Genomic DNA, 15,570 nt, shown 5'->3' with positions numbered 1-15,570 from the left:
CAACTTTGAAACACTAAACTCTAACCCTGGTTTCAAAACCCTTATTTAAGATCTCAGCCTATGCATTAAACCTTAATTTGAGACTCTATCTTGAAACAATAATTTAAAATCGTACACCGGCTCGAAACAATAATTTGAAGCCCTTGACCTTGAAACCAAACTTAAATTGAAACACTAGCCCAAGTTTGGAAGCTTACTTAAAAACACACACACAGGATGGTGTTATTTCCTTCAATGCTCACTGAGCTGAATTTCATTGAGAAGAATTGACTAATTGAAGCTGCACTGTGTATTTACATTTACCACGCCGTGTTACTGGAAGCGACACTTGAAGGCTTAAATACGAATATGATTATTATTATTAATAGCAAAGCATTTCCTCACAGCAATTGATAAAATCCCTCTGTGGCTGCAGAGCAAGTTCAAGTATTCTATTGAAAAACACTGTGCATAAATCTCCATAAAAACCTGAGCTGATTTATGAGGACAAATGAAAGTTTCCCATTGTGTCAGCAGCACATTGCATGCCTCACTCAGGATGGTTAACATTTGCCTGAATGGATTCTATTAGGATTCTTCAATAGAACGCTTTGTTAGGGATTAATACCTTACATCAAATTGCATAGAGAAGTGCATTCATCTTTATTGCAAGGAATCTACACAAAAGATAATTCAGGAAACAATCAGTGCCCAGTAAACAATTGTATGTATGTGATCATGAGGCCATTCCATGTTTAGTTTCAATGTGGCAAGAGCTGGCGTGTTCGTCAAATAGACCTTGTACAGTATACCGCTGCAGTTTTGATCATTTTCAGATAGCTCCAAGCTATTATTCCACTAGCAGCAGCGATTGAAGCCAACAGACGGCGAGAGCAAGAGAGAAAGCGCTCTAAGGTTCAAACAGATTGCATATTTTGCATGTCATCATTTGTGCCTCCTCCAACCAACCTCCCGCACCCCTCTTATATTCTGCTTATGCTCAAGCTCCTTTTATTCCAAAGCACAAAAGAATCAAGTCGCAGCATCAGACTGTAATCTCCCTGTTCTCATTTTGTGTTTTATTTTTATTTTTTTTCCTCCACCACTAGGCTGCATGTTAATATGAGGCCAGTGACATTTGGAATATTGCTTGTGGTATTCAAATGAAACGGTGAGGTCAGGCCATTTTGGCATTTTCAGCTGCAAACAATGAATTGCAGGGGGGGGGGGGGGGATGCTAAATCAATTCAAACACATTAAGGGTGGGAAACATTATTATCTAAAAGTCATACATTCCTCTTGGCAATATAGCTGAGATTAAGTGTGAATAACACCAATATTGTGTTGTCTTTCTAGTTTTTTTTTCAAAACCGATGCACAGAATGCCATGCACTGTATAATATCTTCTGATTCTTCTGTTTACAGTTTACATCGAGCCATCACATCAAGCCACTAATAACACAATTCTTTACTAGTAAACACCGAGAGTTGTCTTTCAGTTAATTCCATGCCAGAAAGAGAAGGGATTGTACCAAACAGATGCAGGGAATGAAGAAAGACCAAGCAGCAATGTAATCGGGTATAGGCTGACGTGGTGAAGCAGCATGCGGTTCAGTGCCCACAATTGTCTCATACACTCTGTTACAAGTAGCAGCAAACAATGGAGGCCGCACAATGTTTAGTTTAAATGACTATCGGTCAGAAGACCTTCTAGACTGCATTCTGTGTTCGCCCTGTACAGTGTCTTCACTTCCCAAAAAGGACTAAGCGAGATAGAGGACTGTTGGTGTTCAGGTTTTGCAAGACATAGTCCACCGTGTATCTTGTGTATGATTACCATGAGACGGGTCCATGTGTCCCAATGTCTCAATCTGCTCCACCAGGTCGTTGGAGTTCCACTGACTCATGCCCAACAGCATGGCACTTTTGCCCTCCATCACATCTGCTGGGGCGCACACGCACAACCACACACATACATGGACAACCAGACACACACACACACACACACACACACACACACACACACACACACACACACACACACACACACACACACAGACACACACACACGCAAACACAAACACATCCATTAAACAAACATAAAATCAATAAATATGCCGGCAAGCATAAAAAACTTTATCGGATAACTGGACCTTGTGGTATGTTTCATTTGATGTTGGTTGTCTGTAGCATAGTAATCGGATGCATTACCATGTCGATCTTTTGTCATATTTACTCTCTCTGCGGCTTTCTCGAGAATAACAGCAGTGTGTTCAAAAAAAGTAGCAAATAAAAACTGGGAAAGGCAATTCAAAGGACCTTGTGTGACATTAGCTGGTGGATTCCATGAAACAGAAATTTCCAGCAATTCCCAGAAATAATGTTTCACAGTGCTAGTTCAGTGATTCACAGGAAAGCAAAAATATTTTCCCGTCCATAAAATAAAATGGTTGTTGTGATTCATATTTGAAATGTATGTGTTATCAACACCTCTGCCCACATCCTACATTGCGAAATGAAAATGTTTGCAGTCTATAATGGCCTAATATCCCTGATTCCAGTTTTAGCTGGTCCCATTGTATTCGTGTAGGAGCCTAAATGGAAAGCGCCCCCTGTGGTGGCGGCTAAAAAAAAACAGCTGCAACGCAAGGTGTGAGGCTGTCACGGCCAATGATTGCCTAAAGTCTATTGGACACTTGTGAGGCTTACGGCACAAGTACAAGCGAAGCCAGTTCGAGTGGTCAGTGTTTTCGTCGGCTCACTCCGGATGAGTCATAAAATGGGGGGCAGAAAATGACAGATTCTTTCATTTCTCACTCTTCCTCCCACGGACGCCGAGGAGCTCTCTGTTCGGATCACGCAACAGAGGCTCAAATGGTCACCGTTTGTCACTAGATATCGGATCAGCGTTTGCTCGATGGGGGAATGCAAAGTAAATGCACTTCATTCAATCTTCTGACAGGGGCGAAATTGGAGTACATCCACAATATGGACTCCTCCTGTGTCTCAATCTGGCTGCCAACAGAGTTTGGGATCTACATGATGGATTAAATGATGGATTTTTGTCCATTGTGCCGACTTTAATCGATATAAACTTGTTTGTGTGGTCTCTGGAGGCCTGGTAGATGGACGATTTGGCAGTGCCTGGAATTAATTTGAACCCAATGAGTTTTGTGCCAAGATTCCGCAAATGTAGAGACAGAAAGAAAATAGAACGCGAGCCAAGTTCTCAACTCAGAATAATAACACTTAACTGAAAGCACAATCCCGCGACCCCCGTGGGGACAAGCGGTATAGAAGATGGATGGATGGATGAAAGTAAAATACTACCTTGATCTACCTGTGGTTTTATACAAATTAAGGCACTTTGCCCTTACATGTGGACAAGGACAGCCAAGGTCATTGATGCACTTCAACCAAATAATAAACAGGACAAAACACAAGTTTAAAGTAGAAAAGGAAAACACTGGCAAGGTATTGATACAGGTTGCCGAGACTAACGGACTCCATTCCATGTGTATCATATATGTATACACACACACAAATTTCCAATTTTGGGCATGGGTCCTTGAGACGTTCCTGCTTTTGCCTTCATTTGTCCTCCAAAAGTGTCTTCCTTTTCAGTTTGGCAAACAGATCCCATTGGAGTAGGGGGGTTGGGTAAAGTACCACCTCTTAGAATTGGTCAAAAATCGCCTCTTTCACCATAATAGCACACTGTCTGTTCATTTCTGGAGACAGGCCCTTGACACTTTCTAGTGTGTTCCGTCATGAATGACCCCGACAAATGATCGCATGATCGATGAAACTGCTGTTGGAGGCTATTTTATTTCTTTACATTCCAAGGAGGCTGACAGTAGCCTTGGAATGAAAGGCAAAACAGTAAAGTGCTTTGAAGTGGCTGTGAGGAGCAAGGAGGAAAGTCAGGGACTTGCCCTGCATGTTAGGAGCACACTGCCTCCAAGGATTGGCCAAAAAAATAAAAGATATTCAAGACATCCTTCAAGTTGACAGTGCACAGTGAATGGGCACGGGGGACAGAGCTGGATTGTTAAATGAATTTCCAGAAATACTTGAATCTCATCTTACGGCTACGAGTTGCAATTATGTGATAGCTTTTGTTTTGGCCTCGATCGACATCCGATGACGCACAGTCAAATGAGATAGGAGGACTTTCCCCTAATGTGTGAAGGTTACAGAGAAATGACAAGACGGCAGAACACTCTCATTTCCTCAATGCATTACACATCACCTTGACTGTTCTCAGGTAATAAGTGTCTTAGCAAATCACGAAAGATAGATTTGCCCCCCAAAACTTGCTAATAGATAAATTTATACAGTTCTTCACTAAGACTGACAAATAAAAACGCATTGTCATTACAGGATCTAAAACTGGCCTGTACACAACTGTACACAATAGCATCTCTTTATTCTGGAATTATTTTTGAGTGATTTCACAGTACACTAGCATCGAGATCCTCTTGAGTGGGCCCCCTGGGTAGGGTCATTTCAATGATGTAACGTCCTCATTGATGGAGCCGTGATAGCCATGATGTAGTCGAACTGTCATTACGCAGATAAAGGGGTGCTTTGACAACTCCGCTACACTTATGGCGGCCATAAAAACAGTATTCCAATGGCTTTGCTAGACTCCCAACATGACAGCAGCTAGCGTCTCCTAAAAAATAAAGGCCTTGCCTCAGCGATTTTTGTTGGCCACTAGGGAGCTGGAATTATTTTTTATTTATAACCATATTTTCATATTATTTTTGCATTATTTGGTATATCTTTCACAAGCAGACCTACAAAAAAAGGCTTCAGAAGCCATGCATGATATGGCTGGGTGAGCCTCCATTTTGATTGAACGTGGAAATGTTATCATTTACGCCATTTCCAGAGATTAATCAAACGTGAATTTTTATTATAGATTTTATTCTTTTGGAACCAAATTTAAACCACAGATGGATAATGCTAAATTGAATATATACAACAATGACAATTCTCTGTGTATTTGAAAATTCAGCCCTCAAAGCCAGTATATGTCATGAGCAGAAGAAGCGCTGTTTGAAAAGTCAACACAGAGCATAGCGGCAAGGCTAGATGACCTGCCATAAATCTCAAAATTCTAATAGGCCAGCTCCACAAGGTCAGATCTTGACTCAAAGAATAAGCCCCCAATACCAGTTTCACAGACTGACACTAAATTGGGTGGACAGGCCTATCACAACAGGAGGCACAGAAACATCTCAAAACCCCTTTCCCGAAAGGCAGAAGAAGTTGGGCACTTTGGTCTAAAGTGGCTGTTGTGGGTGAATTGCAGGGCTCGTACATTGAGGAATTTCGAAGTAATTTACCCAAGTGGATTGGAACCAAGTCTCCTATACAGATTTCCAACCTGAAACTGCAAAGTCTTTTTGCTGGCATCACAAAAAGTAAACTAACACACCTCTACAAAGTCATATCCTGAACTTGGTGTGCATAATGGACTTGCCACTCTGAAATGATTTACCGGTAGGTGTCACGAACCAACTTCCTCAATTAAATCCAATAAAGAAACAACATCCCGCCATTCAACCTCACTCTCAGAAAAAACAAGCAAAGACACCTTGAGCTGCAAATAAATCCCAAAGGTGTTGAAGTATGCAGGAGCTCAGAAACACATTCACCAATGATCCTCTTTTTCTATTCACAGATTTACAATGCTGTCACAAAGTAGATCTAACAAATGTGAGAAAAAATTGTCTTTCGATGTGACCGTCGTCCTGAGAGGAGTGACGTAAAAGGAGTGACAATAGCAGAGATGAAAGTCTCTTGACAAACACTATTCCTACAAGGACTGTCAGACATTTTTGATGACTCTCTTTCCGTGTTCAAATTGGAGAAAGTACATGGCGTACAAATGTGTTGTCTGCCAACGCCTGCAGAAAAAGGCTCTTGGCTAACCTTCCAATATTATGAGCAAGAAAACAAATACATTACATCTCTATTGACTGAGTGTCTCCCTCGAATGATCTAATCAAACATAAGAGCAAGATGGAAGACAGAAGGGAAAGACGAAACTTTAGCTATCCTCCGATCTTTTATGCTTTAACATGTCATTAACATGTTATGTTATATTCTAGCTACTGTAAGCGACCTTTGGACAGTTTGTTTTGTTTTGTCAGATGAGCAAACTTAAAGTTGAGAGGTAGGCCTATACCTGACACAGAACATAATGCGAGTATGTGAATTTGAAAGAAATTGCCACATCAGACATCTGCTGCCATTGAGGAGCACCAATAAATCTCTGCACAGCAAAACCATGTGAGGCTAGGGTGATTGGAGTTTCATGTTTTATAGTAACAAATCAAACTTACCTGCCATACTCAGCAAGCAAAAAAAAAAAAAATCCCTTGCAATTTGTGCCCACATCTGTCCAGGACACCTGGTTAGCATTTAATAGCAATCAGATTAAATGAGCCATTTGTTTTTCAAGGAGCCATGGAAATGGCCCACATGGTATTGAAATGGCCACTTCAACGCAAAATGGCATGCGTGTTTTCAGACACAGCTCCTTGAGGTGTTTTGCCGACCAGATTTTGTGTTTCCAAATAAAACTGGCTTTGGTGGTACGTATAAAAATCACGAGCTGAATTATTGTGTGGAGTCATCATGTTTCACTGCCATGGTTAGCCCACGCACAAAAACAAAAACTGCAATTAGTCATTCTTTACTGTCATCTATCTGTCTAGTATATGTGGTTCAATCAAAATCCCCAACAATGACTGACTTCCCTCCTGTGTATTTTCCAGCATGATTTCAATACTGTTTTTTAAAAAGTCTACCTATTATAGATATGGATAAAAAAAATCACATTAAGTTAAATTGACTTTGAGAGATGACTTTTCCACAAATTTGTGAACTGAATTATTATTTGTTTAGTGTTTTATTGCGAGTTAGAAAGCATTGCTCTTATACTTTACCCACATACAATAACATGTTTTGCCTCTCCGTCAGAATATGTGGCTCAAATTCGGTTGATAGTAATCTGACAAAAGCTCTAGGTCATGGAATGCTTCATCTCTGAAGGACCGTCAGAAATGGCCAAAGTCATCAAAAAACCAAAATCTTTTCAGGCATGGCTTTGCTAGATGTTTTTGTACACCTAATCATAATAGACATACCTACCAAATTTCATGTTATTAGTGAAACTGGTGAAAAATATATAAAAATCGTAAACTATTACGACTTTTGTGGATCAAATTTGACGTCAATCAAACAAAATCTGGAAGTTTCCCTTCCAAGGGCTGCTTAAAACAGCCAAAAGAATTCCAAAATGGCCACTTTGAATCAAAATGGAAGACTTGCTGTGCATTTTTCGTTTTAGTTTCAAGAGACTATTTGGTTGGTACAAGACATGTCTGCCAAATTTTTGAAAATGGTTTTCAGTGTTGAATTTCCCTCAAAAACTGTCGTGCGGATGTGATTCATTTGGCCTCAGAATAAAATCGACCAAGGCACGATGCACTTTCAGATCGGTCGCTCGCATTGAGTTGTCTGACTCTGGTGTGTATTGTCTTCTTTCATAGCTTCACGCAGCCGCCAGCAGCATCTTATCTTCATCAGTGGCTCAGTGAGATGTAATTTTCAATATTTGTCCTAACACAGTGAGGCGTCAGCTCATTCCTGTTGTGTGCTCTAATAGATTTTGCACTCAAGTCTTCCTGTGCAGTATAGAATCGCTTAAGAGGTGTTTCATTTACGCGTAACTGCACAACCCATTCCTCACTATATGTTGCTGAGTCGTTCTGAAATTTTTTATGTTGACGAGCTGCCACCGCAGGGCCCCCGGGGCTGCCAATTCAATCGCCACCGAGGCTGCCAATTCAATCGCCACATTGTCTATCAGTGCGAGTCCTTGACATTGTTAATCCGAATTAGATGGCGTCCATTTGCATAATGACGCAAATTGACAGACGGAGCGTGAAAGGAAATCTGTCGCATGGAAATGATGTTTAGATGTGAGCATGTGTTTACTGTATGTGTTTACCGTAAATGGTCGTACAATGCAGTGTTAACATTGTTTAGTGTTACATGCACCATGCTCATGTCTGTAAAGATAACAAGGCAGCTACTTTGGATTGAAGCATCCATTTTAAGTCATGTTGGCAATTTTCTGGTGTCCTTTTAAAAATAAAGGCAGCTCCTGAGGCCAGTTGACTGCACAACAAGAAATTTCAGAGGGTTCATCATGAGCAAACAAACAAAAAGGTTTCAAGAAGCAAATACAAAAATGACGGCAGCCAATTTGGTTTAAAGCTGCCATTGTAGAGTCAATTATGTCAATTTCCGCAAGTCCTTTGAAAACAAATCAATTCAGCCAGTAGGGGCTGTTTCGCTGAGCAACAAAGACAAACTTGCCCTAAAAATGTTGTCCCCTTCTTTCCAAATTTGATGCATATACTGAAGAGGATACCATGAAATTGTTAAGGATTTTAATTCGCATCATTGTGCTTGGCGTACAGCACCATAGTTTGGTTATGAAGAGATACTGCGCTTCCCTTGCAGTCTTTGAGGAATCACTACTCATTTGCTATTATCCGGCTTCATATTTGCTAGGTTATTGTTTGGTGTTTTTCATTTGAGTTCTCACATGTTGACACAATAAAGCCCCTTTTTTCAATATTCCTGATAGTGAGATGGAAGGGAGAATGTTGGTATGAGTGTTTCTGTGTGTGTGTGTGCATGTGCAGGGGCCACAGGGGAATGTCAGTGTAAGGACTTCTCATACTGAATAAATAGAACTTCTCATAGGATTAAAAAAAAAATCTTCTTATGACTATTCTCCTACGAGATTTTTTTCCCCAAAAATTCCTAATTGCTGTAATATTACAGACTAGAAAAACTAGGAATTAGAAAAAACTAGAAAATAAAATAAAAGACTAACCTCATACCATCATGACTTCACCTCCTTTTCTCTAAATGAAAAAAATTGGGGAAAGAAATAACTATTTTAATTGTCACGAGATTTTAACGCCCACCCAAGAAAATCAACTCTTAAAAATATGCTTTTTTTTAAATCCTCTATATTAATAGATTTATCTTTGAAAGATTACTGAAAGAGCACTGAATAAACATATAGACTGCCACTCTTTGACCCTGATTAAGAGAGCATTTAAAGAGCACTAAATTGTTTTGAACATATGCATATGAGAAAGCTGTGCATCTGTAAACACTTGTTGGACAGCCACGAATATTAATAAGACTCAAAACATTGTCTGTATAGTTAAGATTTTATGATGACAATCTTCACTTGAGGAAACGACGCATGAGTGCATTCATTATCCTGGGAGCACAAAGCTTTTCACACTATATTGAGCTTGGCTTTGATCAGTTTTGTAGCTACGGGCTAAATGCATTAAAGTGTCTCAAAACATGAAAAGCATCGGAGCGTTTAAACGTCCTTGTTGACATGCGGCATCTCTGCCCTGACATGATGGTTTCACAGTTCACAATAGAAAAACTCTTCCCCATCTTCGTGTATATTCAGGACATTTATAATCGGTTTTCAGTCCAAAAGGTCACCCTTTACAATATACATCTATTTTTTAAAGAACATGTATCTATTTTTTTTTTTTTTAAATCTTTTTACAAGAATCCAGTCTCATAATATAACATATGAACTATGAGACTTAATTCTAATTGTACTACTTTGTTATCAAGAAAAATGACAAGTTATAAAATAATGACTTGTATAACACTAATTTTAATCTCAAAAGAACACAGCAAATCTGAGACTCTTGTGAAGATAAAGCGGTTCAGATAATAAATGGATGGAATTTTTATATATTTATTAAAAAAATATTTAAATGCCAATAATGTTCCAAAAAATATTTTGTGTTGGGAAAAAATATATGTGGCGATCCCTATACATAGCTTTTATATATTTATTTAAAACAATTTTAAATGCCAATAATGTTCCAAAAATCATTTTTGTGTTGGGATAAAAATATATATGGCGATCCCTATCCACAGCTTTTAATAATAACACTTTACGTTCTACTATTGATTCAAGTCAAGGGAATACACAAGCCATTTTATTGAGTATAATCACTCAAGTTTTCAAGTTTATCCTAACTGATCCATTCCAATCTACTCCTTTAATTAATGTCTTACTTTAACAGTGTCAATTACCCTCCAGGTGCACTCATGTCCCATCGGAAGGATAAATATCCCATGTGGATGGCATCTCCCTGCTTCCAGCTGGCGTAAGCGCCGCTTCATTATTGGCCGAGCAAATCCTCCTTCTCTGTGGTGCGCTGCACTTAATTACTAACCATGCCACTGATGTCATTAGCTTTGTTTTTGTTTATTAGCAAAGCTGTCGATAAATGTGCACACAGGGATACTTTTTTTGTTTTAATTACTGGCCAGAAAAAGTTCAAGTCCGAGGAGTATACTACAAAGGAAGTTCAACAAAGCCAGGTTTTTATTGCGTAATCTCGATCAAGAAGGCCTAAAACCACAATCTGAGAAAATCGGTACAACGATGGTAGCTTTGTTAAGACAGGCTTTCATCCCCAGGCTTTGTGCACATTCACATAAAAGGGGGCGTTTGGAGCGTCATTAAACAAAACAAATGGACCGTTCAAGGACCGCATATTTCACTCAGGAGGAGCAAATTGCGATCATGGAGGGTTACAAAGAATATAAAAAAAATTCTAACTGCAAAACGTTACAATGTTTCTGCAAATAAGGCAAGAGAAGAATGCTGGCAGGAAATTGCTGACTGTGTCAATGCATTTTTTCCACATGCTGAACATTGGAGAAGTCAAAATTATAAAAAAAAATATCTTCAAGATGTTAGTTTAGTCTGTGAGTTAAGGTTTTCCAATAACGAGCGATTCATTCAAATCAATTGAATTTGTGGCCAATTTAAAGTGAAGTCATTTTATGATTGATTAGTGATGAATAGATTCATGAATATTTTATAGAAACGATGTGGTGGCTGTACCATGAAACAGACATGGCAGCAAATCAAAGTCAAGCATAAGAACATCAAAGTGGTTTGTAACTTCATTTTTTTCCCTTATATTGTGTGGAAAATAAATGCTGCATCACATTTTAAAGTTGCAGAAACAACCTTGTGTGTCCTTGCTCAGATTTTCAGCATCACTGACTGAATGCATGTCTAACTGCGACCGCACAGCTTCTCTTTGTGGCATTGATATTTGAATCAATCATGTTTGTTTCCAACTTCCAACCTCTTCAATACTTGATGCCTTGTAATCGACTGGGTTTGGATGCCCCCGACTCAAGTGGATGCCGGAGGTCACCTGCTCCCTGCTAGATTTTGCACACTGCTATGTATTGTATTGGGCTTTAATTACTACTATATCGTTTTTGGCACATATTTGACAAAGCTAAAGGCAACATCAGGAAATAAGTGTAACACCAACCTCGGGCGTCGAAAAATTCTTCATCCGAGCTGTCCACAGATTCTTGCGCGATATTCTGCAGACACCAGTGGGTGGCGCTGTGCTTCCGTGACGAACCTTTGTGTTCACACAAACACACACATTTTGAGCAATGGATATTTGAACAAAAATGGTGCAGCAACACAGGGGTTTTATTACAGGTGGTTCTGAAACGCATCTCCCACAATAAACAAGGGATCACTGTATTCTTAGTCCTATGTGAAAAATGATAAATTGTACTGCAGTCACTTAGAGGTAAAAGTCTTCTTCATGCATTTTGTATGTCCATATTTATACAACCCTCAGGTGGCCAAGCCACACACATAACAAGTGGTACAATGTCAATGGGCACTGACATTTAAAATCATGATGCAAAAACTATTTAATTCTTAATATTCTCTAATGGTATTGCATTTTTAATAAAATACCATATTATATCATGCTTTGTTTGTATATTTAAAAACACCGAGCGGATTAATGGCTTTCCCATTCATTTCAATAGTAAAAGTGGGTTGACATACAAGTGTTTTGAGTTCCATAAATAGTTTTATTATAAATTATATCATCGGAACGGGATGCCTGAGAAGATGGCTAACTTTGAATGCGGATTACAAGTGGGATCAATAAAATGTATTTGGGTTGGAAATGAATGAAATCAAATCAATATTCAGCACCAGCTGTCGTGACGTTTCTTTTTTTCACCATTTGTGTGCGAAAAGCTTGGAAAAAACAAATGCCAAACTACACGTAACATCATTTGTTATGAAGGGGTCACAAGTGTCCAAAAATAACACACGGTGGGTGTATTTTATTGATTGCCTGCGGCATTTGTGTGCACTGGATGCATGCAAACATTTCAATTGATGCCTGGAACTCATTCAGCTTTCAAATGAAAAGATAGCCGCACCAAACATTCAATACTCGGCTGGTTTCACAAAATGAGGGACATGTAAAGTAGTTCATGGAGAAATGGGAATTAAACGCTGAATAATGTGGCAGATCTTGTATAATTCCAATATATTCCTCAAAATACAATAGTCCTATTCAATTGAAATGTTTCCCCTTTAACTTCCCTTTAAATACTTTTTTTTTTTATAATGATATTACAAATAAAATTCAGGTTTGACCTTATTTTAACAAAACCCATTTTCCTTTAACACTGAATTTCTGAATAATCATGTCTGGGGTGTAGCATGACTCAGCATGATTACACATGGGACTGTTCCCTTCTTCCTCTTAAAAGAGTACATCGGGAGGAGTCAAATAAAGCCAAAAGGACTTGAGGGAGGCCTCTGAAGAAAACACAGGAGACTTAAAGTCTACTAGCCAATTTTTTAAATTCAACCGTAGACGATGGACGGAGTTGACTGGTGAGCCGCCCAAACTTGCTATTAATAGCTCGGGCTCCAATTTAATCAAAACGCATCGCGGCACAATCAATTGCTGCAGTCGATGAGAGGTGGACACTGCATTAATTTGCCCTCCAAAAGTGTCATATGAGTGGCGGACATTATCACACACAGACACACACGATAACACAAGCACATACTGGCACGCACTAGAAGGCAATTACACTGGATGCCAACCGTCCTCACTACTGCAGCAACGGACAACGTCACTCTTTGTGCTCATCTGCTGAATTTACCTTGTTGCAAATAGCCTACAGTTGGGTTGTGTTAGCGCGTTTGTGTTTTGATTATGTCTTTATCCACCGCGGCTGTCACTTTCAATAGCTTGTTCACACTAGAACACTGTGAAGGTCACAAACTTGTAGCTTTGTGTTCTCTTATTTTTCTTCCTCGTTTATGTAAGGCTCTCCAAAGCAACATGTCTTGGTTCTCATGTTATGCTTTTGGTTCTCTTTTCATGTGGTTTATTCACAGATTCCTCAACTAGAACCAACAGGTGTCTTTTTTTTAGTTGTTGACTTTGTAGGTGCTGCTTGTGTTACATTTCTCTTTGTCCGTCCCTGACTTGTTTCCAACAGGTGTTGCTGTAGATTTTTGCTTCCTTCACTCCTTGTTTGCCATCATGGTTCTTTTTTGGTCCTCTTTGTTTATCCCCAACTCTCTCTCTCCGTCTGTCCCCTCTTAAACCGTGTATTGTTTGACTCCGACTAAGTAATAAGAAGCACAACTACGTAAGCTGCTGAGCAAAATGGGTAAAATAGAGTAACAATAATACTCTTGCCATTTAAGGTTGTTTATGCACAATTTTCTCAAGAGCTGGGAACAAAGAAATGTGGGTTCTCTGATCCAATCAATTGGGAATACAAAACAATGCGTCCGCTAATTTATTCTTCACATAAGACTCGCAGATTGGTTTCGCATCAGTCGGCTGGAAGGCGGTGAAAAGCCTCACGCCACTGAGCACCTTTTCCCTTCATCCACCATCAACCCGCTCACCCATCAATCCATTTTAGCATCCAGCCATCATCCATCCATATACCACCCACCTACCTTTCCACCTACTCAACATCCATCCATTCAATCAGCACACCTCACAAAGCCAATCTATCCGTCCCAGCGTCTACCTGCCTAACCAAACATCTGTCCATCCATTCACCCAACAACACATCGATGGATCCAACCATAAATCCACCCCTCCATCCAACCAATCCATGTAGCCACTCACCTGCATCTATAACCGGTTCACCCATCTAAAGCCATCCATTTACCTGCCCACTCATCAATGCATACCACCATGAGTTGCATTCATCCAACTAATCCATATACAATCGTCACAAAAAAAATCATCCATCCATTCCACAGTCATCTATCCATCCAAACATCTGAATCCACCCATTAACCCGATTAACTCGATCCATCCCACCATCCAACGATCAAGAAAACAGCCATCGCCAGGGCGCCGCTTCCCTGCCGTCGCCTTGACCTGAAACAGACAGCGCGGCCTCGCCATGACAATCATCCATTATGTTTCAATTAAGGTCGTTACGTGTGCTCAAACACAATGCAGCAAAGCTCACAGGTGGAATGCATGAGCTGAATGCCGGCTGCCTGTTAAACAGGCCAATATCATACGACGCAACGTACCTGTATATCTATATATACTATATGTGTAGCTAATAATAAGCAATGTCTTGCGGAAGTGGCACGTTAGCATTCAGAACACAGACGGGGATTTATAGGCGTTGCTATTTTTAGCCAGCCGCATAACAGAACAACAAGTCCATGCCCATTTATTCAACTGGGAGACGAATAAAAAGGCAAACTTCCAGAGTGATGGTCTTTCATTTAATACGAAAAATATAAAATGCTCTGGGGGGCTATAACTCACACTATTAAGTGGATGTGAGAGGGAGGACGAGCTGCACCGATGACAAAGATGACTGTGAGCAAATTGGAAAGAAAACCTAATATTGTTTGCTGCTGGCAGACATATTGGCTGAATAAAGGAAATATGGCCTGAGGAGAGGATATGTAGTGCTGATCGGTCACTAAAACGGATAAGAATGTCTATTTTGTCTTGAGAGACCCGCTAAAAGCACGTTTTAATTACATGCGCCGCCGGTGGGTGAAATGATGTCGTGCTCACCATTATTGGCACTCATTAAGTTAAAGTACATAATGCAGGACTTTCAGAAAAAAAATAATCAAGAGAAAAAATATATTTCCTATTAAGAATTTTTTGATTAAAGAGTAAATGAAAACTATTCAAAACGATAAATATTGGGAGGAAAAAATTGAAAACTCAAAGTGTGTTGTCACTGGTATTGGCACCCTTTCCTACAAATCAGTATGGCAACACATTGTGACTCTCCTTTGGTAGATAACAAATGAGAATTGGTTATTCTAAATTGTCTGTGCCCATGTGACAGGAATAAACCAACAACTGATGCCTTTCAAGTTTTAAAATGCCACCTGTTATCCCCCTTTCCTTTGACACAATAGTGAAAACAAAGGAGCTGTTTGAGGATATCACACGTGCTACGATTCCCAAATACAAGACCTCCAAAGTGTATAAAGCCTTCTCCAAAGACCTTGGTATCTCTTCTCCAACAGTACATGATGAGATTAAGAATTTTGACGTGCAGAGAATTGTCAAAAACTCCCCTTATGTGGGGGCGGGGGGAGAAAAATTGATGACTGCAGTCTTTGGAATTTGGTGGAAATGG

The 15,570-nt window shown here is 39.7% G+C and overlaps 1 protein-coding gene across 2 annotated transcripts in view; it reads right to left on the bottom strand.

Moving 5' to 3' along the window:
* The window catches only part of pitpnm3 (PITPNM family member 3), a 48,384-nt gene that overhangs the window by 28,962 nt on the left and 3,852 nt on the right, over positions 1-15,570 (bottom strand). Inside the window, exons 3-4 of one of the 2 annotated variants that reach the window (XM_088381449.1) lie at positions 11,418-11,513; positions 1,817-1,924 (exon numbers count right to left, since the gene is read on the bottom strand). In XM_088381449.1, coding sequence (XP_088237575.1) covers positions 1,817-1,924; positions 11,418-11,513 — 204 coding nt within the window. The remainder of the gene's footprint in view (positions 1-1,816; positions 1,925-11,417; positions 11,514-15,570) is intronic. The other variant, XM_088381450.1, reaches the window with a different exon arrangement.

Source organism: Syngnathus floridae, chromosome 7 (assembly GCF_059516105.1).
Source record: "Syngnathus floridae isolate MCC-2025c chromosome 7, RoL_Sflo_1.0, whole genome shotgun sequence".
In the NCBI taxonomy this organism is placed as follows: Eukaryota; Metazoa; Chordata; class Actinopteri; order Syngnathiformes; family Syngnathidae; genus Syngnathus; species Syngnathus floridae.
The sequence above is the reverse complement of the archived record's forward strand: the minus strand, read 5'-3'. Positions and strand labels throughout refer to the sequence as shown.